Raw genomic sequence first — 26,873 nt, 5'->3', positions numbered from 1 at the left:
TTGATGCTGTCAAAGGGAATTTCTTGAACTCATTGTACAAATAATAATAAAAAAAAGAGGCTGATGTTGCATTTGGAAGCCATTAGTATGTCAATTGCCAAGTTACTAAATGCAATATTTCTCGTGCATATAACTAGATTTTAATAAAACAAAGAGCCCTACGGTAATGCCTATGGATCTTTTAGTTATTTATAAGTTGACAGAATCTAAAACCCACCAACTACGTCGTTCCATCGCGAGTATACAACAAATTCATTCTAAACATGGCAGCTTTAACTGATTCGTCGCCTCAATGTTTCCGCTGGAAAGATACAGACAACCGTAAGAAGGCTATGCCGAGAAGAAGCAAGCAGCTATCACTTTCATGCCCTTCAATTGGTGCAAGTGAAACCGATCAACTCGTCCTTTTTGCACGTACATCAAAATCCGAAAAACTAAGCTCAATAGCAGCGAACTGATGATCGCTTATATCGACCAGAAGCAACATAATAAAGAAAACCTATTGAGACCTAATCAGACAAAATAATGGCCTAAACATTTACAAAACATGAAGGTAATATATTTATATACAGGAAGAATATCCCGCAAAATGATCAATCAAAAAATATTCTACCCTCAAAAGGCAAAATCATTATCGCCACTTTTTCCCTAGGGTACGATTTAGCTGCCGTGACCATGCCAGAAGAAAGATCACAAGAGCCACCCCAAACGTTGCCCAGAAAACTACCAACCACGCAGGCATTGGGTTGGGAAATAATCCTGAGAAGATCAGGAACAAGTCAGTTATACATTTGTTGAACTATAGCAGACTCTTTAAACCAGACATATTCAATACCGTAAGATTTACCATGACCAAACTTGATGCAGATCAGGAGCTCCACAATACATATGGCAAGAGAAAGCCAACAAAAAGCTCCCACTTTTTTAACCGGTTTCCTGGAACAAAGAAACACGTGTAAAATCGCAAGAGAAAAAGAGAGAAAGAGAGAGAGAGAGAGAGAGAGAGAGAGAGAGAGAGACCTGTCTTGCAAGTATGAGTTGTATTCACGAATGGTTGGTATTGCAATTAACCACCATAAAATCAATCTGTATACAATCACGGGGTTCCTAGGAGGAATCCACAGGCAGAACTTGAGAAAGAAGGTATTGAGCTCCACAGTTAAAAAAACAATACACAAGTTTAGCACTTGTATGAACCGCCATGGGCCAAGAAGAGGGTGCCACTCATCCTTGTCCCAGTGAGCTGGTGTGAATTGGCCCAACGTCCGTTTCACCTTTCCAGAGAAAGCAAAGAGATAAGTCAAGAAAAGAGAAAGGGAACCAAACACTTGCTTTTACTTTTATAACAAAAATAACAAAAATATGAAAATTAGCTTTAATCTCATAACCAACAACTCACATTTTATTCCTATCCTGAGCTTAATCATTCCCATTCTTTTTCTGTTTTCTCTCCTATATGTATTTTTTACTTTCCAATGTTACTACAACCTATTTCCTGTTTCTTTCCACCCAGCATAGAACAGGTCATGACGGAATGCTAATAATGATAATGAAGGTCTTGAATTATGATTTTCAATGAACTAGAGGCATTTAACTGGGAGGATGAAAAAATTATTTATTAGGTTTATCTTCACAACTCGATCAGTTTTAGATCTGAAGGAACGTTTCAAGCAGTAAAGCCTACTACAAAACAGAAACTAAAAAAAGTAATACATGATAGTGGAAAAAAATTAAGAGTCATATGTTAAAGTAGAAGCACATGAAGATTGGTTTTGTTTTTAGTATGAAACCATAACTAACGCAAGATACAGAGTCACGCCGAAAAACATACTTTACTAATGATATTTGGCTGGCGACTAACACCAACCCACTCATAGGTTTTTCCATCAAAGTATCGCACTGTATGCATTCCAGCCCATATACCTGTATTTTTTAATAAAAGTAGAGAAGATTAAGCACCAACCAGTGTTTTATACTGCTTGTCTAGTAAATCATTGCAAGAATTCAAGATGTATAGCAATTGACCAGGCTTAGTATCCGATGCTTAGTTGGGAGAATGAATTTATGACTGAATTGGAATAAAACCAATCTTCCTACCTAGCCAATAGCTACCAATTTTATCCTCTTGACAAAAATAAATCAATAAATAAAACAATAAATAAAATAACATATAACAATTTTTACTTACCAAACCAATTGCAAATTAGAATATCGAGTATGATACTGTCCCACCAACACTCATTGAAGTTTGGTAACATATGACGAAATGTTAGCTGCAACATGTTAATATTAGAGCTTCAAGTACCCAAATACAAAGAAAAATCAAGCAAAAAAAAACCCCCCAAAGAAGCTAACCTCCATTAGCTCGAAGCCGATTGACAATACCCACAGCAGGGGTTGATTACGAATCATTATAGCTTTACCCCACCATCCAAAAATATGAGCTAGGACAAACTCATCAAATAATGTTTCCTTAAATGTAAATTAGCCACTGTCACTTTCAAACCAATCTTGTGCCATATATAAGTGACTGATAGAGAAAATCAAAAGATGGAAAGTGAATGAATTTATCATACATAAACATTCTTAAACCTGCTTGTGGGGTTTTCTGGTACATATATGCGGCAGTCAGCTCCATATGATCTTTCAGGAAGTTCTGTGACAAAGTAAATAAAATAAAAGCAAAGAAAATAATCTCGTTATCACATAAATACAATGTCAATAAAACAGAGTGTAATAGTTTGCAAAATCAGATGCAGTACCAACACCAAGATCTGGATGGAGGTATTTCATGAACTGCTGAGCGTCATCACGTTGCTGGAGACGAAAAAGTGAAAGAGAAAAAATATTAGCTGCTACATCTTTACAGCTAAAACTCTATAACATGTGAAATATATAAGTAAAAATATAAATGAATAAGTTTTTATCAATGCAAAAACCTATGCCTAACTATAAAAAATAATACAAGAACAGTAAAAGAAACAGTGAAAGCATAGAAAAGACAAATTAATACCAATATGCTTTCTGAAAATCATTCTCATCATCAAAATCCCAAAGCTTTCCACTCTATCACTTATTAGTCTCACTAAAACCCTCATCATCCACAAATATAAAGACATTATCTTCAAAATTTGTCATGTTATGTACTGTAATTGAGTGAAGTGGAAAAAAGAAACCTAAACTACATAATCTAGGCGAATGTCATAATCGAGATCATGGAGATGCCGTTCAGAAATACTGATTCATCAACCAAGTAATCAGCAGTTATGATCATATTGAACCATATTTATCTGCTTTAAGCAAGGTTCTTCAAGAAGTTCCATTTGAACCACTTTGTGATGGGTAAAAAAAAACAATCCACAATGTTCTCCATAATGCACCTTAATACATCAATATTTTTTAAAAGGACAACAGAAACCAAATGAAACTAGAAAAGAAGCAGAATTGTACATTTCTAGTTTGCTTTGTTTGTAAGAATAGTAAAATATAGTAATAAAACAGAGACAACGGAAAATGTACCTGGAAAAGCAAAAAAGTAAGGGCAATGAGGTAAACAACTGCCATCCCATGAACTAAACGCCAAATTGCAGGGTGTGGCCGAATCAGTACCCTAGGAAATATAAAGAGCACCTTACAATTGAACACTTTCAAGCCCGACAAGAACACAATGAATATACACATACAAACTTCCTCGTAATTTAACTGTCTTTCGCATTATTCAGCAGGGTAACTACATTATCTACTTTAGTGTACAAATCCTGCTAGAGTTTCGTTTTTTTCCTTTTCTTTTTGATGTGTTTATAGATTTGAATGAGGGAAAGGGCAGGTTGACAGATGTAGCAGTCAAAATTAAAAGAAGATAAACCAAATGATGGATACGATCAAACTTCAAATGTGAAAGAACCATGATCATGAAATGTGATGGCTATCAAATCAATGCAGAAGATGATGACAGAGCATAGAAAATGTAGCCTAGAGACAACCCATGAATACCACTATTTTATGCTGGTAAGAAGTCAAAAAATAAATTACTTTTTTCTTAAAAAGCTTAACATGCTACTGATTCTTAACAACTAAAACATCACCAGTACCATATAAAAGAAGTAAGACAGTACTAATACAAAAGGAAATGGCAAAACAACCTCTCACAATACAGTTCAATTATTTTTCAAACACGAGTTTACAAGAGACAGAAAGGAGGGCAGAAGATGGTTCAAACTTACGTTGGAGGAGCTTGAAACAAGCAATAAGCAAGAAAAACTGCAACCATAGCCCATACTCCTCTGTGAATTTTTTTTTTATCAATTATGAATTTCGACATATGAAATAAAATAAGATAAATAGAAAAAGGGGAACAGATATAAATCATATATACCTATCAAACAGATAGATGAAAATGTAATACCTCTTAACAGAAGTAACAACATCAGCAGGAGAAATGTTTTCTGGATGTAGAGCCCCACTAGCCCATCTGAAAGTAAGTATAATCGAGCATTGGATCAACCACATCTCTTAAGAACCGAGAACATTATAAAATCCTACAAATATTTCTTGTATCATGCCTTTATTAGCCAGCAATTTCCTCCCTTATTGAGCATTATTTTCACATGTTCCCCCTAAAAAACATGATTGAATGCTCTCACCCCACCTAAGAGAGTAACTTCTAAAAGATCTGTTCCAATTAAAAACTAAAATCTGTTAACAAAAGCAGCACTTTTTTGCAGATTTGCACCGACGAACATTAAAAAACAAAAAGTGTCCTGATTGTAGAATATGATAACAAACAATGGTTATCAATCCTCCAAGCCGTGTAATTACTTTGGGGTTTTTATTTGGATTCGTATCATGCAACATAAAAGAAGGTTTGAGCAAATTCATAGTCCTTAAACTAAGAATGAGCAACAAATGTCTACATCAGAAACATTAGAATTTACAGAGCTCAAAGACTCACATGAGCAGGCAAGCACCAATAAGCAGCAATGTAATAGTATGTGGCTTGTAGGCCCATGCTGTCCATGGATCAAGTTCCTCAACATCTTTCAACCATGTAAAATCACGATGCTCTTGACATACAGTATCCCTTCTTCTCATTTTCCTGTGACCATTAGGCTCCATCTGCCCCATGCCTTGGACATACATAGACTGCTATCTGTGAATAAAAAAAAAACAATAATAATAATGTAAGCATTCATGAGGAGCATCATCATTTGCAGAGCAGCATAGAATAAGTTATCAAAATTCAAATGTGTGATACGTATTATGTAAATTGAAGCCAGATTCATTTCTGAAACATGATAATTTTCTTGCAGTGTTATTTTGTAAGAAATCGAGTAATTTAATATGTTCACAGACGATGCTAGAGATTTCTGTGTGCCATGATGTATAATTCAAACAATAGGTTTATGATGGACATTAAAAAAAAAAAAAAAACAAAGGCATCCTACTCTAAAAGTGACAACAAGAGGTGCCATTGACATGCTTCATAACAGCACAGATCGAGGGAATCAAAATGTACATGAATATTATACAGTTGACCAGGCAACATCTTAATTTGGCTTCTCAATTAGATAAACCTAAATGATAGCCCAACTCCAAACCTAGCATGCTAATTGGATAAAGATTTGTAAGGCCCAGAGGACATAGAAACAGCAGGGTCCAGAGAAAAAAATCGGTCAACAACTGCCAGTGAGTTAATATAATGAGGCATGCAAATACCATATGGTATGCACCTAGGTTTTTTTTTTATGAGCATGAAAATTTCTGTACAGACTGAATATTTAATGGCTTCACAATCCCAGGTGTGCCAATAGCATGGCTGATGCTTTGACGCAAAAGGGGGTTGGCCAGTAGCACCTCACTGTTGGAAACACCCTCCAGCTCAGAACTTATCCTTCTCAACTTTTGTTCCTTATTCGTTGGCAATATTCTGTATTCTCACTAATTGAGTACCTTCAGAATTGCTTTCTCTCCACAGAGAGACCCTTCTAATGAATTCAATTTTCTCACAGGTGTAAAAAAATCATATGGTATGCACCTTTGATTGCATTCCTTAATTTTTCAAATGGTTTCTTCATCGAGAATGATTTCTTTTCTTCGTGGCATGTTGAGGAAAATTTCATTTTCCCCCTAAATAAAAAATGATTTAACAAACTTCAATAGGATGAACATCTTAGTTACAATGTCAAAACTCTAAGCATATATTCTAAACATGCATACGCACTTGAAGATAGTAACTTAAAAAATGCCAGCCTAAAATAACCACGAGTCTTGAAGAACAATTTGAATCCAACCATCAGTACGCATGTTAATTGCCTTTCATGAACTGAAGCTTCAAAACCATAAACAAGACCATGTCATGCAACCTGACACCATTGCTGGCAGTACTACTTCTACCTTGAAATCAACAGGACATGAAAATCCTTGAGTAATATGTTAAATATCCAGCAGCGGGAGAATCACACACTCTTGTTCATAAAGCAAATCCCAACTAACGACAAAGTAAAATATTTGCTCAAATTCCTGTTGATAATGAAATTTAACCACATGTTCGGGATTTTTACAATTTGCTTTATAAACCACTTGTATGAACTCAAGCTCTGGTATATTACATCTTCTCAACAAACAGAAAAGGATTCGCCTAATCAATTAACTCCACTAAGAAACATTTAAGGTGACCATAAAGTGAATAGAAGCTGAAGAATGAAAACACTTCTAACATCCGATAAAAGGAAACAAACTCAGTTTTTAGGCAATTCTTAGTTCGAACAAAGACAACAAATCAGAAAGGAAACCAAACCGGCCTCACTCACCTGATGCGTGCGGTGAGGATTAATGGACAAACCATACAGGGAGAGAAAACACTTCGCGACAGACGAAAGCCAATTCCAACACGAAATCTTCGGAAGAGAGCTCGAGAAAAATAAAATTTTAATTGAATCCAAACATCATAAGAAAATCAACAATTGAAACCAGAACTCTAACAACAGGCCAAAAGTTTGTTCCGAAATTTTTTTAAAAAAAAAAAATCGTTCCTCTTCGACTTCAAACACCTACACTCAAACTTCTGCTTCATGTTTCAGCGAAAAAGAAAAACCACGAAAGACAAATGCACACGAGGAAAGATCTGAATCATATTATAGAGTTCAGCAGAAGAGTAACGAAATATCAAATGCATGTAACGTTGAATCACCCATCAATACATGAATTTATATCGGACGAGTGTCAAGGAAGTCGAGAAGAGAACCTCTTGGAACTCCGAAATAAAAAGGCAAATAAAAAAAAAAAAAAAAGAGTAGAGAATACGAGAACAATTCATCACGTATAAACAGCCATCACAATTTTCAACTCAAAAAGAACATTGATTCCCTACAGTACCTTCGTTGCAGAGCAGGCAGGAAGAAGGAAATGAAAACCAGGAAGAGAGAGAGAGAAAGGAATTACAAAACAGTAAAACGCAAGAACTTTTACTAGAGTATATTCGTTCCATTCACCTACGTAGAGTCCGCCGGCGCCGTCTGATCAACAGCCGAAGAGATCTGACCCGTACGAAATCCCAAGCGAATGACAGAGGAGTGAAACGCGACTCACAAATCGTGAGGTAAGATTTGGCGAGGAAGCTAGTGAGAGAAACGATGCGAGGAGGAAACCAAAGAGAGAGACTGCGACGGTCAAAGCTAGTTCTTAAGGTGTTCTAGATACGGTGGCAAAAAGCGCCTTTTCATTTAGATGACCAATTTGCCCCTAAATCTTAAGTCCATCTGGTTGGGAAAGGACCCAAATGCCCTTTTTTGAGGATCCGGTTCGTACAATATCTCAGGATCCGTTGAACCAAAAAAACCCGTTGTCATCATAACCACCTTGACATGGAATATTTGCCAGTTCAGTTATGGTCATTCTTTAGCGTTTATTAACTCTACCTCCATTTATGATGGGCCCACGGTCATCAAGTGAGCGTTACCGAGCATATTCTGTTCTGGGTCCCAGCTAGTTACACCAAGTAGTCACATTATTATAGGTTAGTACGTCCTAGAACCAATTTGGAACTCCCAAAATCATCATTACAAAAGTATGAAGCGATCACACTAATTAAGAATATTATTAGCAGCTAATTCTTTAAAAAGCTATCATTTGTGAGATCCATGATTGATTTGATATATTTACATGGAATATTCTCGAAGACTTTCATATTATATTAACAAAAGAACGGCTAATGCAGATACTAGTGAGGGGCAGTTTAGTCAAAATAATGTAGATAAGATAGGACCTAGAACGGGGGGGGGGGGAGGGGACAGAAGGAGGTCCGATGAAAAGGAAAATTTAGCGAGAAAGGGGGTTTGAAAACCGTTCTTTCTGAGGTCTGACAAATAGCGCAGACTGTCCTTTCTATGTTTATCATATTATTTCATGAGTCTTACGTCTTCCAAGTACTGTACAGTTATGGTCCAACTATTTAATTCCAATATGCTCCCTTAAAGACACCCCCCCCCCCCTCGCGTAAGCTTGAGGTATAATTGAAGTGACCATATTACCCTACACGTAAGCCCCATATTACTCTGCTGGTTGAAGCTAAACGAGTTTGCTTTCTTGATTAACAAGCATTACAGGATAATAAAAGGAATCAAAGGTGGCGGAGGGAAGGGTAAGAAGGTAAATTGGAAGGAAAGGAGGGAGGCAAAGGGGGGGGGGGGGGGGGCGTCTTCACGTGCCTCGGACGGCGAATGCGGTCTCGAGAGGAGGCTAACCGAGGCAAAGATATAAAGGTTGTGGGAACTGGAAGCTTTTATGTCTGATGACGTGGCAGGGGTAATTGCTGGGGCGGAGAGCAGATTCGTGTAAAAGGAGGAAGGAAAAAATTGAAATTTTAAGTGGGGCCTATCTGCAGGAAAATTCTTTTAAAGTTGACACTGATTAATAAATGAGTGGAAACCGACAACATAAAGCTGGTCCCACCGTCAAATCTGCTACTCTGCCAGCCCCCCCCGGGGACTAGTTGTTCACAAACTCACTTCACTCTCTCCCTCCATTCAAATTCCGATTCGTAACTCCACGCTCGTCGCACCGAATCAGATATTCGGATTCTCCACATCAGGGGCCCACACTCATTGTCGCTCTTGCCTTAGCTGGTGGGCCCAGGGTTGGATGGTTTTAGCTGTCAGAACCCGTTAACAGAATCGTTCAACATGAAAATTGGAAGGCCAGGAATCCTGTCTACATGTCTGTGAGGTTCACAAAACCTGATCCGCCCGGTGGGTCCCAGGGCTGAACGCGCGGTTCCGAATGGTTAAATTCGGGACCACCGGGGCACGACTAGGTGTGACAATTGGAAACGACAGGATTTGGGACCCATCGGAGCACGACAGTGTGTAACAAGTAACGGTCTGAGAAGCCCGTGATGGGCTTTTGACCATTGACCAGATGTCTTCACTAGAGAAGAGATGTGGCAAAGCTTTTCCGAGTAAAAAAAAGTGGGATCAGGCTGGGAGGAGTGGTCACTGGTCACTGATCGCTTATGTCTTACTCTTAAAACGGGGAGTGGGATTGGAGCGTTCGTAGTAATTAATTCTGGTAGACGTAATGGACGAGATACCAACCAGCAGGCAGCAGATGTGATATAGTTCTTTTCTGTTGGGGAGAAGCACATCAATGAGATCAGTAATGGTTGATATCGTACGAAACAGAAGTTCCCATTTAGAAGCACGCATCCGTGGTCTCGCGCCTGTGTTTCTAATTTGTACACATTAGACGATCGCGACTCTCCCTGACATTCACATTGTCAAATTAATGACAAGGAGATAGATTCCGTCCTGGAGAGCTTTGATCCGGTTCGCCTACTTATGACTGCTGTGCTGGGTTGGTCCAAAATACTAAAAATCCTTGCAAATGTCTATCGAATTATAGGATAGAATGGTGGTGATGGGTGAAACACAAAACCGAACGAAGGGAACAACCTCTCTCCCATCACCTAATGGAATGCTTATTCTTAAACGACAACACTGGCCTACCACAATCACGTTACAGAGTAATTTTATCGCCTCCAGATATCCTGACTTATCTTGGAAACAACCTTTCACACTTGGGTCTTTACATCAAATGATCTAATTTACATTATGAACACAGAATATACACTGAACAACACTAGGGGAAATTTTGACTGTACTCTGTAAGCGTTTTGTGATCCTGAAGGACTTCATCCTCGATGCAAAGAAACTCATTGGTGCTCGTAAGAAAATGATGTTCCTTTTTACTGGCATTTTATAACAATAAGCTACAACGGTATAATATACAGGAGCCTGAGCAGCAAGTCACACACTTTTTCTATGTATAAATGACCTACAAAAATTACCCTTGTCACATCACCCTCTCAATTCACCCAACAAAAATCCTACTGAATTTCTGGCTTCGCTAATACTGCCTGAAATTTATATTGAGATCTCCACAACCGCCCAAAAAAAAAAACAGAAGAATCCATATGCTTTTCTCATTTTCAGCTGGAAGAGAAAGTCCCCTCTTCTTAAAAGAATCAGTGTTTCTGTTTTTCATCTCAAGCTTGTTGGTCATAGATCAATTCATGACCGTCGACGGGGCTGCTTTTTGCTCTTTTTAAGCAGCATAGACATGTGATTAACATCTTTGTGGACGGGTACAGCACCGCCTATCAACCACTCTATTGCCTCAGCAGCCGCTTCTTTTTCTGCTAGCTTTTTGCTGGCGCAGGGCTGTCCAACAAATTGCATTCCATTGAACTCAACACATGCTCTGAACGTACTGTTCTTCAATTCCTTAGTCCTATAAGTTGGAGCCTCATGACCAGCTCGGGCTAACAATGTTTGAAGCTGGTTCTTCGAGTTACTTCCACCTGCACCTTTCCCAACTGCTGAAAAGGGTGCAGCCTTCATCATGGGTTTTACTTCCTGACGACCAAAGACAAAGCGACCTTCACGTGGGTCCTCAGAAACCAGCATCCGTATAGCTGAGAGGAGTTGTTCATGGACATAAATGTCTGCTTTTGGATTCAGGAGCTGCCAGACAAAAGTACTTCAATAAGGAATTTCAATAGGTGAGAAGACCAGATGATACGTATGCATATGGGAAAGTTGAGATAAGTTTTTCATGGACATAAAATGTCTGCTTTTGGATTCAGGAGCTGCCAAACGAAAATATGAGGAACTTAAATACGTGAGAAGACCAGATGATTTCTTAGAAATGATGACGTCTGCAAAAGAAGGTAAACCGAGACATAAATGCATAAAGATACTGCAATTGCAATGTAAGCATTTGTAAAAGAAACTTTGGCAAGTGACCAACTGGAATGCCTTTCTTTGGCTGACACAATCCAAAAACCCACCTCTCACATTATCTCAAGTTGAAATCCTATTAGAACCTAGAGGAAAGCAACAATCAAGCTTCACCCAAACACCCACACTCAGAGACTCAGGACGCCTATGATAAATTTTAGGAAAGTAAGATAATTGAAAATTGTTAAAGCAACCAAAGAACCTCAGGTGATCAACACAAGACAACAGAACTATATCCATTAGTATTTCAAAAAATAGAGAAATGGTTTCAGCACAAAAAAAGCGTAAGGTTGCAATCAAAGAATACAGGACCAAAATCTGAAGTTCAACAACCAAAGAAAGTATTTGGGAAGCTCCACTGATGTGCTTAGAAGTTGCTAATTTTATTTCTGGAAGCCTATGTGCTTATAAGTTACTAATTCTAAGTTCAACGAATCCACCAAAATAGCACATTTTATGAAAACAAGTGAACAAAGAAAGCAAGTCATCTCATTTTGGTAAGAAAATATCTTAAACTTCAGTTCCATTTCTAAGCTATTCTCATCTATAACTAGTTCTTATTAGAACCTCAAAGTGAAAAACATGTCACAAGCTCCTATTCTAGATATTGAATAAGAGAAAATCAAACCATGGTCTAGATCAAGTAAATTCTTTCGTCAATTACTTAAATACAGAACATAATAACATGTGAACTCTAGTGCTACATCTGGTGCTAGGCTTAACCAAAGTTGCCAAAATTTTAAATTTCCTGGTTTAGGTGTTACAAGTCTAACTGGAATAAGGCCTTCCAAAATGAAGTTGAAAAGCCTACAGAGATGATATTGTCTTTAAAGAACCTATCCATTGAATTTCTTGAATTGCAAGCTTTCTGTAAGCTTGAGCCCAAACCAAAACAAGGCCACTAGTCGGTTACAATCTTCAGATTCTAGTGTGGGGTTATCGCCCAGATCCTGCCTCCCTTCACAATTTCTTTTACACCCAAGGCATTCCCCTTGCTTTTCTTCTTTTGATGTTTGGACTGCAATCAAGTTTTCCCATCTCAGCTTGATTACCTTCCAACTCTTTCGTCCATATAAACCCAGATTTGCATCCAGGTCACTTTCAAAGAAGAGAACTTTAACTCAGCTGGCAACAGAAACCACCTTGATTTATTTTTTTCTGAATGTCGAAACCCTTTAGCTTGGTGAGACTTGAACCCAAGACCTCATACTAGAAACACCCCCCCATCCCCATGTGACCATTGAGCCAAAGGCACCAGTAATCTCCTTGATTTGATTTCTTACTTACAGTCACTTCAAATCGTCCAGAAACACCACACTTTGAAGGCTGAAAGATAATTTTCTATTTTAAAGCAAAAGAGGAAACAGCTTACTTTTGTTTGAATTAGCTCATCAAGCTCTTGCTTCAGAGTCAGGTAAGTTTCTGCTAAGTCAGACTTCATAAAGAACTCCAAGTAACCACCTAACATTTTCAAGCATCCATCCTGTCCAACAGAAAAGCAGAAATATAAGTTTAACTTAAAACATGAAAAAATTACAACTAAATTGAACGAGGCAGAGAAACAACCAAATGGAACTTACGAAGCCTCTAGAGGAAATATTTCCTCCAAATAGTAGTAACATTGAATCAGACACTGCTGTTGAATCTCGAAGGAATACCGCATTTACTTTCACCTTCTCATTGAACACAAGCCATGGATATGGAATTTTTGCTTCCCGAGCATTCACCGAGTTCTAAAGCAAATAGAGCTACTAAGATAAATAAATAAATAAACAAATTGAAAGAAATAATAGCAGAAGATCACTTGAAAGAAATAATAGCAGCATCAATCACAGTGGTATGGAAGAACTTACAGAGTGAAGCAAGACCTGACCATCCTCCATAGTCTTCAATTTTATTGATTTCTCCTTATTCTGTAAAACAAAAGAAAAAAGAAAAAAAGTTACTGACATCTGGATCACAAAAAATGGTACTTGGCAAAGTTTGTGTACATTTTCACCCAAATCAATGTCATCCCCATGCAGATAATAGACTGAGACAACTGCAGTCGCATTTCAAATCAATACGGCCACCTACACAACTCAACTGACTAGAAAACCAACAAATAGAAACATAATTGGGATTGCCAAATTGACACTAAAATTAATTGCAAGAAACATCACTAACCACAACAGAGGAAATTCCAGGATAAAGGCCAGAACATATGACAGCCCGAACAAGATCTTCATCATGGCTCCACATGTTGCATGTGCCAGAATGCTCATCAGTCAGGCTGGTGTCCTTGAGCAGAGAAAAAAATTGCTTCCGAAGGGAATCAATAGCCTTTAGAGTCTGCACTGAAAGAAAATTCCTCCAAGCATATTCATGTCCATTCTGTGCCCTTTCTGCATGTTTCCAACCCTCATAAGCTCGAATGAGTGCCAGATGATCGCTGAAATCCCGGGCAGAGAACTGTGCTTTAGCGGTTTCTGCAAGCTGCAAAAAATGAGTAGAAACATTAAAAAAATAGAAATCTCTCGCATACAAAATATTAATAAAGTCAACTCAATTGTATAAAAGATAAATAAATAGTCATTAAGGAAATAGAAGAGCTAATGGATTTAAACTTCAACAGTCAACTGCTTTTCAGAAAGCACTCACGATCTCATCAAGATGCTGTACCATTGGCTCAATTGCAGACTACAAAAAGTTTGAGAGTTAAACAAACCACCTGAATTACAGAGTGGAAGCACTCAATCCTAAGCATGAGCTGAAGTTAGATTTGGCAAAACCTAGTGCTTGTGATAGCTAACATGACCAACATCAAAGAGAATATCTTCACATTCTTCATGACTCCGTTCATAGTATATGAGTATAAAGAAAACATTTACCAGCTATGCCCAAGAAAAAAGAACTTTCATTTTGCTTTGAAAGCAATGAGAAATAAAAAAATTTATAACATCAAGGGGAGTAAAACCAGAAGAAAAGAAAAAGAAACATACCAGAAACAAATAAAAAAATATCAACACAATGCACTGATGCACATATTAAAAGCACTATGAAACACAATGGAAGACCACTTACATCCTTTCTGTCAAACGGCATCAGAAATGGATCTCTGACACTTAAACCAGCAACAACTGTTAAGATAGGATCCAGGCAGCGGAATATGGCTCCATATATAAGCATTTTTCCCAATTTAGGTTCCACTGGAAGCATTGACAGGTGTCGTCCTGACAAGGGAAGAAAAATGGTATAAGATGAATGTCAAGTAAAAACATTGCAGTGGAGAATGAAAAACATTGAGACCCATTTTAACATTATTTTGAAAACACATTTGTACAGCTGCATACCTAAAATTGTCAAATTTTCCTCTTCATCAAAAGCCCCAATGATCTTTAAGTATTCTACAGCATTTTGAACCTACAAGAATAGTGAGATACAAGAGCTAGAGTAACATAAAAGAAATTTAAAACAAATCTGGAAACACATGGTTATGGCAATTTACACGTGTGCACATGACACCATCACGTGTACATGACACCATCAAATTAGAAGCATCAAATATAAGTCAGGATAACAATGACGTCGTGGATAACTATTATTTAGGTATACCGATAATAGCTCTGGCGATTGTAAGGCCTTGGATAAGAACTCAGAGACGCTTCCAAGCTTAAGAGTCTTTATTTGCAAGCACAGAGATTGCAGAGGCGTCCTCAACAGCTCTGGTAATTGATAATCAGCAAAAGAATCATGTACACATCTGGGGTAGAGATGGTAACACTCGCCTGGCTGAACCCGGCCAGCTCTTCCTCTTCTCTACAAAAATTGAAGAAAGAGGAAATAATACTTTATATACCATTGATATTATACACGTAAAAAATGAAAGGAGTCTGTGAAAGATATCAAACGAGCAAGCAACATGGGTAAAATCTCTGGTCATAGCCTATAAATCAAAGGATCAGTGACAAGGGGAGCTGCACACTTCCCAATATGATCGTTAAAAGAATACTTGATTGTCCTGCTGCAATTGGCTTCTTTTTCTGAAATTTATTTTGTTAGAAAATATGTCCAGGGGTATTTTGGTCATTTCACCACTTCCATTGTTTTATTTTTATATGTAATCTTGTTCTATGTGTTGAATTATGTCAGTGTTTAAATTTTCATGCTCATAGGATACATAGTTAGGGAGATGTGAGGAGAATAAGCATTATTGAGTGTATAGGGGTAGTATTGTAATTTTGATCAAACCTTATTATTCAATAGAGCTGGGAGTTGTGCACAACCCCCAACCAGCCTTCTTGTGGCTTTTTCTCTCAGTCTCTCTCTTCCCTTTTTCTCTCTCTCACTTTTCTCTTCTTCCACCACCAAAACCTTAATTTTTACATCTTTTCTTAATACAGGATATTTAGAGCAGCACACGATACTTTTGTTTTTAAAACATCTGCTTTCATTAGATTAATCAAGTCTTTTTTTAAAAAAAAATATTGAGAAATTTAAGAAGAAGAAAGAAAAAAAAAATTACATTTACAATAGGCAATGAAGGCAAATGCCAGCAAAGACAAAGGTGGCCGGCAATGGTTTATAGCTACTCTATAACAAATTAAAAATCCAATCTATTTGTGCTCCACGAAATTGTCCATGGCTGTGAAGGCAAAATTTGAGAGCTTCTAGTAGTGCTGAAATTATCCTTGAGAAACAAACCAGTTGCCAGCTAATATTACATTCTAGTATCAGGTCAAATGCTCACATTTTTTGAAAAAGAAAATTGAGGATTTATGCACAGCTGGCAAACAAATGATTTCACATATTATTTTACTATGGAAGAGAGTACAACTAACCTCATCCTACCAACTTCTATAACTGATAACTTCAAACTTTTTCCCTTTATTACTCCTTTACAAATGTAAATTTCATCATCTTCGTTATCATCAATAAAATTCACCTTAGAACTTGGAAAAGGAAAATTTTATCCAACAGTTCACTAAATAAAATGCTATTACAAGTAAGAGACAAATACAATCTTACTTGGCGAGCTGCAGCCTTCGAGATCCAGGAAGGAAGGAGACATGGAGTATTATTTAATGCATCATATGATGTTTCTTTCGCCTTCCCACAGTCAACAACGAAAACCACATCGTTAATGGTGATACTTGTCTCAGCCATGTTAGTAGCAAGAACTATTTTCCGCACTCCCTCTTCGGGCTTTTCAAAAATTAATTTCTGCAAGAAAAACAATATTAGAAACTAGCAATATCAAGGAATAACATGACAGGAGCAGAAGAAATATACGTCTCAACGTCCACCAACTATAACTTAGTATGAAGATGAATAATGTGCACACTACACTATGAGAAACAACCAAATGGATAATAAGCACTAAGAGGCTTGGTGTGTGAAGTTTTAGATGAAAAGCAGTACATTGAAATGAGAGTAAAATTCAGAAAATACTCAAAATGGAAACTAAGACCAATAAAAAGTGCATTGCTAAATGAAAACAACCAAGAAAATGACAACAACATTTTGACTGTGAAGTCACCTGCTCAGAGCTGGCCATTGAACCATGACATGCAAGAAGCAAAACTCTTGTAGGATCTCCCAGTAACGAATGGGCTTGAAGCTGTTCTTTCATAGAATTTATGTCATCCCAACCAGTCATAAATACCAGAACGGCTCCAGGCCTTCCCTTCCTACATATATGGCACAAGACATTCTCTATAAGGTTGAAACCAATAGAATCTGGATTCCAGCAGGACAAGGATTGACGGGTCCTCATGCTATATTCCTTAAAATCAGCAGCTTCTAATGCATCCTGGACCAAGAGTGAGGAAGGATAAAGAAAGAAGAAGAGTAATATTGGACATTAAAAAAAGAAATAGCAAATGTAATATCACAAAAGACCTACTTACCTCAACAACTGAAGCAATTTGACTTTTCCTTTTCCTCAGAGTTTGTTTCTGCATTTTCCACATTTTGTCTGCTCCATAATCGTCAATTTGATTCTCAGGTGTCAATCGGTAACCAGACATTTCCAGAACATTTTCCAGAAAATGAGTCTGCACTGGGTATGTGAAACCCTGAAAATGAATTGGAAACCCCAACCTGAGTTATGAACTACACCCAGATATTCACAAATATATGACCATCACCAGAACCATGTCTAAGCCAACTTAGGATTCATACTACTACACGAATCCTTTGCCTCCATTCTGATCTATCAGATGCTAGGTCTATTTTCCATTAAAGAATATCTAACAAATGCGAGTAAGAGAGACAGAATTCACGAATTAATTTCTACCATGAAGAACTTAAACAGAGTATAAGTACACTGTTAAAAGATATACAGGGTTTTTTTTTGTCATTTTCAGTGATCAGCGTATACTACTGATGTTAGCAGTAGAATATATGCCTTATTAGTTAAAATTTGTTTGAATTCTGATATGTGTACATGAAGTAATTGTGTGAGAGCTATGAGGGGCATTTTTGTAAACTTACTCTTGTAATCACTTAAGTTAGATAATAAAAGAGGGAGGTCAACTTTCTAAGCCTCCAATGAGTGTCTTTTGCACTCTCCCCTCATCTCTTTATCCTCTGTTCTCATCATTCTTCTTCCTCGGTTTCTTCCTTTTTACATACACCATTCCAATAGTTTCTTTCTTTTTCTTGGGCAAGGATAGGCTGGACATTTGCACTAGGAGCTAGAACAATGCTGATGAGCATGGCAACAGCACATTAAAGAAATGCATTTTTTTAGGTTACCTATATGAGCCCCTGAAAATTTGTGAAATTACACTCAACCCCACTTACTTTGAAATTTCACTTCACTCACCTCCTTCCCAATTCTTCTGCATAAAGGCAATAAAAATACAAAAATAAAACTTATTTCCTCAAAATCATTGGATTAAAAATTCTAATTTTTTAAAGCAAAACATGAAGTGTGAGAAATCCAACTCTTCCTCCTCACATAACACCCCCAGTTCCTTCCCAGAGAAATGAAGGTTTAGGGGGATGGGATATTTCTACTGCCTTCATATTCTAAGAAGAAAGACAGCCCACCCTTCGTCTTCCTAGCATCTCTGTCCAGAACAAAAAGGATAGGAGGGAGCCCCTAACCTCCTTTCAACAAAAAGGATTGAAGGGAGCACCTAAACTCCTTTCTCTCCAGGAGGAAGTTGAGGACATTGCCCAGATCTTCCCCATCTCTGACCTGACGCGGGGGAAGAAGTGGGCCTTTCATTTCGAAATACTTTTTCAAATTGAAAGTTATATGATGATTCATAGTACCAAGGGTATTTTTATTTTTTCATAATAAAAAAAGAGGAAAAAAAGATTGCAGAAATTTCAAAATCAGGAGAGTGAGTATAACAATCACTATTCGAAGGGGGTTAGTGAAATTTTTACAATATTTCCTCACCGTTTTTTCTTTTAACTGATTTTATTATATATAGACGGTGCTTATAGGTTTTATTTCTTTCCAGTATACAGACAAGCAATCAAACACACACACACACACACACACACACACACACACTGTACGAATCCTCCTTAATTCTAGTTTACTGTTTGCTAACACCACTAATAGCTTCTTCCTTTTCAAGTCTCTCCTCACCCTTGAATGAATTACAAAGCACAAATTTGAACATATCTGTATCATTGAAGATGAATACAACCCTCTAAATAAATACCACCAACAAAAATTCATCAGAAGGAGACTATAGAGAAAGGCCCTCATGTTTTGTATAACACTTACAGGAATATGAATTTTTGGAGCTCCACCAAAATACGATGAAAAAAGTTCAGCATTTAAGGTCGCACTCATTAACATAAGTCGAAGCTCTGGCCGCCGTGGAAGAAGCTCCTTTAGGACAATGAGCAAAAAATCTACAACCAATGCACGTTGATAAGAATCTACTTTCTCAAAATATTAGATTCTACTTTCACAATATTTCAAAGTGAAATTTGAATGACACCATAAGCACACCTTCATTCATCCCACGCTCATGAATCTCATCCACAATAACATGAGTTACACCATTGAGATTTCTATCAACCAGTAATCTCCTTAATAAAACACCTGTGGTGCAAAACAGTAAACGAGTATCCCTTCCTTTTATGCCTTCCAGACGAACTTTATAACCAACCTGCAAAGAAAAACCAATTCCCCATAAGAATAAAAGAGGCATTTGACACATTATTTTTTTAATAAAAGAAGACTGCACTTAATACCCACACATCATAATATATATATGTATGTATGTATATATATATATATATATATACACACCAAACATTACTATTCAGAAATAATAATATATAGGACATTACTTCATATTTCAACCAAAAAGGAACTTGCACAAAGCCGCTTCAGACTATACACCATTTTGAATTCAAATGGAATTTTAATTGCTTGAAGTGGTTAAGGCTAGAGTCTAGACCATATGATTGGATAAGTCATAAACCACATGCTAAATTAAAGTAAAAACTGCTTTGAATGAGATCAAATTGTATTTCCTTAAGATGCAAAGATAACTAGACAAGTCACTGAATCATCTGACAAAAAATAATCAGTGGACTGAAATAAAGATGAAAACATCTGATGAAACTCACAGATCCTCCCAACTTCTCCCCTCTCTCAGCAGCAACTCGCTCCGAAACAGACATAGCTGATATTCTTCTAGGCTGAGTACAAATGATACTACAAGATGCTCCACGAGCAGCATCAATCTCAGATTCCAAAATGTACTGGGGAAGCTGTGTTGTCTTACCACATCCAGTTTCTCCAGAGACAACAACAACCTGCACAATCATTAAATATATTTCATTGATGTCATCACAAAATAAACAAGGCCGAAGAGATAGCTTTACATATAAGAGATAGACATCACTTAGTAATGGAAAGAACATTCCAAAAGAGATATAAAAGCGTTCTTCATTCACTATTGAGAGAACAGCATAAGATGCAAAAGACTGGCACAAGTTATCTAACATGAACATTCCATACACCTCCTCATCCTCAATTCTTTATAAATAACGATGCACCACATAAAAAACCATAAAAAAATAATACAACAAAAAGCAGAGGACACAATTTTTCTATTCAAATGGAAGAGATTTTGAAATTTCAAGGGGGCCTCCCTCCATGCTCCTCTTGTAAGGGGGAGGCCTGCCTAATCTTGTTTATTGTTTCTGGTTTAATGAATTCATCTCTTTCTCACAAAAAAAAAAAAAAAATCAAGGAGAGAAAAGACATTAGTTACTCCTTCAAAGCTTTTTGTGTACAATGGCAATCAAGAGAGCAGCAATTTATCAGTAACTGGAATTTCAAAAGGCTGACAGTTATCACATAATCATGTACTTTACTGAGATTTGTGAAAAAATGAAAAACTCACCACTCAAGTTGTCAATTGAGACCCAGACATTTTCCCCATACAAACGAAAAATAGAAGCACTCAAGAAAGAAAAATCAAACCCACTCAAATCAATCATATGTGAAACAACAACACTAGAGTGATATCATTTCAGGCTCCCCAGATCTCTAATCAGGTAACTTTTCTCTAATGGTTAAAGAAGCTAGAAGACAGAGGGAATAACAAGAGACCTGATTTTCAGAGATGGCCTTTAGTAGTGCATCCCTTTCTTTATAAGCAGGAAGACTTCTTCGAAACTCTTGCATATTGTGCCCTTCTGGCGATTCCTGCAGAAAATAGGTATTAGCAGTTAACATTCCAGGAATTGCATATTTTCAGAGTCACATATAAAATGCAGACAGGACTTCTGCTACATTGAATGCAGACCTTGTCATAGAGAAAATTCTCATAGGTCCAAAGCTAGAATGATACTAGCCAGAAAAAATTTGAACAATCTAAAATGCTAGAGGTAGGGAAAAGTGCTCAAAGAGCTCAAACATGCAATATATACAATCGACTTGAAAGCAGCTAAACTTTAAGCAATGACACAAAGGATTAGTTCAAGGTTGAACTATAAACAGAAAAAAAAAAAAGGAAAGGCGACTGAAAAGAACATACCTTCCATGCTTGTTGCTGATTGCGCAACCGCAAGCTTCGTTGTCTGAGGACATTCTCCATAAGAACACTAGCTGCATGTAGAGGTCCCTGTTGCTCAGAAAGTCCATCATCCATACCAATACTTTCATCACTGCTAGATCTTGAAAAAGCAGAGTCTCCAAAACGTCCCCTATCATTACCCTTCCTAGAAAGATGCTCCCGAAGTAGAGTATCCACTCTCCTGTGGAGACCCAATGGGATTGTAACCTGTCATGGCCTGATAACATCAATCCAATCCCTATTAAGAGCAACAGGACTTCCAAAGATAAGAAAACGCGAGAAAACTTTTGAGAAAAAACAGAAATTTGTTTTAGACAACTTACTGGAAAAAAAAAAGTGTTAACACCAACACTTCCCTTTTCAAGAAGCATGCAGACAAAGTTCAAAGCACAGGAAAAACTTCTCATAGACATCAATATACAATTGAACTCCTGTAAAACAAAATCAATTGCTTTGGGAGTGCAAGTTAAAAAAGATATATATACCTCTCTCTGAGGACGTTTAGTATCCAAATCAGACCGGTAGTTTGGCAGTGGGACCTTACTAATAACAACAACTTTTTCATATTGTCGGCTGTCACAGTCATTGAACTTATTTCAAATTCTACGAATAGGTAATACAAAGCAAACGAAAAACAAATATGCAAGTCGAACTACCTATATAAACCCATTCGAGAAGCCAAAGTAGCAAGTTGCTCAAAATCACGCCTGTCCTTTTTCTCAGTTGTAGTTATCTCTTGCTCCTCCTTGTTGCGAGCAAACATGCTTAATTTCCACTTCCACTCATCTATGTTGTCAAGTGTTGAAGCACCCTGAAAATTCTCATAATAAGACAGTAAACAAAACCAAACCACGAGTATTGAAAAGTAAATAAAGAAATATTTTCCAAAATATTCAAGATAAGTACACACTCAGAAAACTATAAAACACTATGACCAGCAAAACTGAAACAACAATAACAGATAGGGAATTACAATTAAAAGAAAAAAAAAATCCTCATCCTTGTCACAATCACAATTTTTTTTTAACCATCAAATGCTTTAATTTCTCAACTACTTTAAAAAGGGGTAAAGAACATCAAAAATGAAAGTAGACAAGTAGATTAGCCTTGGCTGAAAAAGAAGACAGCAAAAGGATTATATTTGTATTCAAGACTACAAAGCATTCAGAAGACTGACAAACACTCGGATGATAAAGCACTAAAAATAGGAGGGGGAGAAAAAGATAGGAGGAACCTTCAGTGTTAAGAAACTTACAAGTGAAAATAATACAATAAAACTTCAGAAAGGCTCATGAAACACGGATCATGTAAGGCTGTTGGACATAGACTCTGAGCACCTGCCCAGACTACCTGTCATAACAAATGCTGAACATGCACACTTGGAAAATTCCTAAAACCTAGTAAACACAGTAGGATCAACTAAGCCAGGAAGGTCCACAACACCCTCTCAGTTAAACATAAAAAAAAGAAAGCTAGCACAACAGTAAGGCATGGAAAGGATAAAAAGATAGAGGCCACTCCCCACTATCATCATTCATCAACAGATAAGAAAGTTGTCCTCTTCACCTGCAAAATTATTCATCAACTTGCTTTTGTTTCTTCTACTCCACAGAGCATACATTCTTTACTTTCAATCAAATATGCCCCCAAGATTAGATAATTGACATTGTACTTTCCGAAATATTTACAGAAGTATTTTACACATCGACACCTCCTCCTCCTGGCTCCCTTAAACTCAACTGTGATGGTAGTTCCTGTTAAAATTCCTGTGTTTGGCCGTGGAGGTGGATTTATATCGGACTCTTTTAAGTTGCATCAGTCTAGTTTATTCTGCTCTCTTGGGACTCTTGTCTGATAGGTACCCTATGCCTCTTTTTGTTGAAGGAGACTTGTTGGTGGTTATTGTCTCCTACAGAGCTTTTTTTTATATACTGTGGTGAGATTGTATACTAGTAATAATCTTAACATCTTTTCATTTCAAAAAGAAAAAAAATCTTAACAGTTTTTGGGCTCATGTTCACAGGAGAGTAAATGGGGTGGCTGAGGTGTTGACTTGAGGAAGGTGCCACTCGGCAATAACACCATTCTTGAGACCTTTCTTCTCCTTTGATGTTGTTTTATTTCCAGTTACTATGCTCATTTGTTGCATTCTCATACCATGATACATTTTATGTCCATCCCTTAATTGACTCTTTTTCTTATTGTCATTGAAAAAAAAATCTTGCCAGTGGATAACCTTTGTCCTTTTTTGTTTTGAAAAATTGTAATTGCTGTTATTAAGTGGATAACCTTTGTCTTTTCGTATGCACTTTTCTTTTAAATGGAAGAATTTCTATTAGATTAAAAAACGGAAGCTTACAAGACTGAAGCCAAATTATAACTGAGAATTTAGCCTAGGCTTGATGACCACATGGGTGGTTAAGGTCTTTGGTTCACACCCAGGGACAAGAGTGCAGTGTGCATTTAACATTCAAAAAACAAGAAGAAAAAACAAGCTACCTGAAAATCTTACAACGAGACTGCCAACAATGCTCAATCAATACAAATGATGCACCATATAATTTGTCAGATGAAGGACATGAGACCATGCAACCTCAAGGGAGGACACAATATTGCCAACATGTAGAAACTGCCGGTCAGATCTCCATGGAATATCTACCAGCTCCCATAGCCCAGTAAATAAAACTTTAGGGGGCAAAAAATATCTCTTATATAAAATAAGGCCATGCACTTCAGTCTTAGTTGTCTTCCTCATATATCTCTACTTCCCGAGCTTACTGTATGGTTTAATGGCTTCCCAAGCTATAATTTTGCCATTTCAATTTTCTTCTAATGGAAAAAAACAGTAAAAATTCTCACTAAAACACCTTTTTTTTAAAAGTTACTTCACATAATGCATCTTTCTTTTAAACATGATGAGAAATAGCACTCATTAATAAGCAAGTACAATAACACCTTGAAATCGGATCAAGACTACAATAGAACAGATAAACCACAAACTGAGCTAGTAGAGAAGCATTGCCCCCAACAAGAAGTTGAAGGCAAGCTTTGCTTATAGCCAAGAAATCAGTCATGTACTAATACTTCTTGAGGTGGAGGTGGTCAAACATCAGCAGGAGTCCAGTCTCATCAAAGCACTGCAAGATGTACCCAAGGCAGATTTCTCCCCTGAAACAAGCTGATGGTAACATCCCAGTCTCTCCCAACCAGAAGGAGTTTAGACATCATTTCAAAAAAAAAAAAAAAAAGCTGTCGACAGAAGCCCTGAGTTCCTCGAGAAGACCCTTCAACTTTGCTTCTTAAAATCACAACGACCAAGAGGTACAAAACAAAAAGGCAAGCTGAGGCCCATATATTGATAAATTAACACCACATTTAATTTGAACAGGGCTATAACTCTTTATCTTATATCCAAAAATTCATTTTTCTGTGCAGATTCTATATTCTCAAAAATACTCAATACTTTTCTTGTCAGGATATGGTGTTACTAATGATGACTATTCTCCTCAATTGCCTCTTCCTTTCACACTTGCGGATGACCATGTAGGCAAGCCTTTGAAGGTGTATCCATGCAAAAGGAAACCATGATTTCTGGTCCTTTCACTCAACTGTCACTTTATGATGCGGTTTTATGATCAAGTTAGTAATCCTTCACCAGCTAAACCCTTATATAATCTAGATAAGCTCAATGGCCACTGGGAGGGTTTCTGGTGTGAGGTCTTAGTTTCAAGTCTCACCAGAGTATGGGGCTCAACATTCCAAGAGAAAAAAAAAAAAAAAAAAAAAGAGCTCAAACTCATGGCCAAAGTTGATTCTCTTGAATCTCCGTAACTGTAATCTAAATCTCTTGTTTTATCATTGTTTTTTTGTTTCCATCTCAAAAACTTATAAGGAGCTTTACAAAATTTTGGCAAGAAGAGCGCAATGAAGGAGAAAATGCAGGATTTTGTGTCTTTTGGTACATGCCACATCATGGCTGCTCCACCTAGTTATAAAGTTGTCAATTGTCATTGGGTGATTACCCTTCAATATTATACTCCGATACCAATAAATAGTTGAAACCTGTTCTGTAGCTTAAGGCAAACTTTAATCGATTATTTGTGACACTCTCTCCCGCATCACATTATAGTTTGCTGCATATCTTAATTTTTCTGTTTCCAACCTACAATTACTTAGTAAGGCTGAGATTTGTACATGTTCCTCAACATAGCCCACTTTTAAAGCCAACTGATTTCAGACTACGGCAATAAGGGATAAGCCCTCATGTTGGACCAGGTTTTGCGTGGTGTTGTTTTATCTTTCTCACCTTGATTCTTCAATAAAATTTTCCCATACACTGAAACGAGAAACTCCAGAATCAATTCTAGCTTTCACAAACCTCCTAATTCTTCCTAGCTATATATCACTATAATAAGTAATGAAACAAAAGAGATGAAAAGAAAGCACACGGTCAGAAACAACAAAAATCAACATGTCAAGCCCAAGATAGCCTCCAAAGGCACAAATCCTGTCTTCATAAACTCCAAAACTTGTGCTGAAATGATCCTCCCTGTTTCTAGGGATTTGGTGCAATAGACACCTCCCACATTATTGGAGAAAAGGGAAAGATCCACATTTATGACCAGCTCTAATGGAAGATAACAGGACTTAGCCTAGATACTTAGCTTTTGGGCTAAGGACTGATACTTAATACTAACGAGTAGATGTATTATCAAAGATGTGTAACATTCAACCTCAATACTGACAAATCTATCTAAAGCATAAGAAACTAAAAACAAAATTGGATGCATTTCTATCTCCCATTAGAGAAAGCAAATTAACAAAGCCACTACTTATTCATGTCTCCCGAACTCATTTTTCGACGAAATCAGAGAAAGCCACTAATGTTTTTTTTTTCTCGTAGCAGGCAACATATTCCAGTTTCGCAAGTGCAAAGATGGGCATATAAAAAAGGAAACTCGAAACAGGAAGTTACCTTAGCCGACGACTCGATTTCGCGATCAGACTCCTCGGAGTAGTCATCGTACGCGTATCTCCCGTAACTTTTACTCGGCTGCTGAAAAAGCTGAAACGAGTCATTTCTGGGATTGAACACCAAACCCCTGTTCTCCCTCCAATCGAAATCAAGAGAGCGAGTTGTCATGCCGCCTGCCGCAGATGACGCGATAACAGAGCGTCTCTGCGGAACACAGACGAATGCATAGCCCATGGCGTGACTTCTCAAACTCATAAATGGGAATGGACAAGTGAAAAATCTGGACTTCCGAGGAGTTACGCAGAGCGACGTGGGAAGAGCAAAGGTCCTCTGAGACATGGTAAGCCGATGGCCGTATTGAAAAGAGCTCCGCAAGAAGGCGGAATACGGCATGTTAAGGGTTTTCAGAGTTGTCTTGCGGACATCTCCGAAAAAACTCTTAGGATATAGGGTTCAGTCAAAGAGGGAGAAGGCTCAGAGTTGAGCCTATGTAAGAAACTGGCGGAGGGAAGCAGAGTAGTACAATGCAGGTTCGTTTCCGGCCTTCCTGGGACAGGGCAG

General features: G+C 37.4%; 2 protein-coding genes across 5 annotated transcripts; both read right to left on the bottom strand.

The window, feature by feature from the left end:
• Positions 1-333: 333 nt before the first annotated feature.
• Positions 334-7,627, bottom strand: LOC137936719 (CDP-diacylglycerol--serine O-phosphatidyltransferase 1-like). Of its 4 annotated transcripts, none has more exons than XM_068781568.1 (13): positions 7,491-7,627; positions 4,952-5,149; positions 4,406-4,471; positions 4,224-4,283; positions 3,520-3,610; positions 2,763-2,817; positions 2,577-2,656; positions 2,356-2,472; positions 2,189-2,273; positions 1,832-1,923; positions 1,021-1,274; positions 848-936; positions 334-759 (listed from the first exon to the last, which is right to left on the bottom strand). In XM_068781568.1, exons 2-13 carry the CDS (start codon positions 5,137-5,139, stop codon positions 632-634), a joined length of 1,305 nt encoding a protein of 434 aa, XP_068637669.1. In that variant the 5' UTR covers positions 5,140-5,149; positions 7,491-7,627; the 3' UTR covers positions 334-631. The 4 variants fall into 4 exon arrangements, with proteins under 4 accessions (XP_068637669.1, XP_068637668.1, XP_068637670.1 ...); XM_068781567.1 differs by having other exon boundaries at positions 7,495-7,627; XM_068781569.1 differs by lacking the exon at positions 7,491-7,627 and adding an exon at positions 7,468-7,477.
• Positions 7,628-10,220: 2,593 nt separating this feature from the next.
• On the bottom strand, positions 10,221-26,873 carry LOC137936085 (DExH-box ATP-dependent RNA helicase DExH3-like). Its single transcript, XM_068780624.1, has 19 exons — positions 26,313-26,873; positions 21,994-22,148; positions 21,823-21,910; positions 21,299-21,544; positions 20,872-20,967; positions 19,881-20,069; positions 19,255-19,414; positions 19,024-19,154; positions 17,183-17,350; positions 16,813-17,085; positions 16,302-16,496; positions 14,889-15,092; positions 14,627-14,696; positions 14,358-14,506; positions 13,461-13,769; positions 13,148-13,207; positions 12,875-13,027; positions 12,667-12,777; positions 10,221-11,018 (listed from the first exon to the last, which is right to left on the bottom strand). The coding sequence occupies exons 1-19, from the start codon at positions 26,703-26,705 to the stop codon at positions 10,566-10,568; spliced, it is 3,603 nt and encodes a 1,200-aa protein (XP_068636725.1). The 5' UTR covers positions 26,706-26,873; the 3' UTR covers positions 10,221-10,565.

The sequence above is a fragment of the Aristolochia californica genome, unplaced genomic scaffold (assembly GCF_029961685.1).
Source record: "Aristolochia californica isolate CCGP_79_NKW_82.1479 unplaced genomic scaffold, dmAriCali1.0.hap1 SCAF_7, whole genome shotgun sequence".
NCBI lineage: Eukaryota > Viridiplantae > Streptophyta > Magnoliopsida > Piperales > Aristolochiaceae > Aristolochia > Aristolochia californica.
Note: the sequence above shows the minus strand (reverse complement) of the source record. Positions and strands in the feature narration are given on the sequence as shown.

Excerpts from the sequence above, each read along its gene's own strand:
- LOC137936719 (XM_068781568.1), bottom strand. The coding sequence starts at position 5,139 with ATGTATGTCCAAGGCATGGGGCAGATGGAGCCTAATGGTCACAGGAAA. Across the intron at positions 2,818-3,519 it reads TTACTTTTTTGCTTTTCCAG|CAACGTGATGACGCTCAGCA; the intron begins GTACATTTTCCG and ends TTTCGTCTCCAG. Across the intron at positions 2,274-2,355 it reads TCGGCTTCGAGCTAATGGAG|CTAACATTTCGTCATATGTT; the intron begins GTTAGCTTCTTT and ends AACATGTTGCAG.
- LOC137936085 (XM_068780624.1), bottom strand. The coding sequence starts at position 26,705 with ATGCCGTATTCCGCCTTCTTGCGGAGCTCTTTTCAATACGGCCATCGG. Across the intron at positions 20,968-21,298 it reads ATCAGCAACAAGCATGGAAG|GAATCGCCAGAAGGGCACAA; the intron begins GTATGTTCTTTT and ends TATTTTCTGCAG. Across the intron at positions 17,351-19,023 it reads CTCCAAAAATTCATATTCCT|GGTTTCACATACCCAGTGCA; the intron begins GTAAGTGTTATA and ends ATTCATTTTCAG.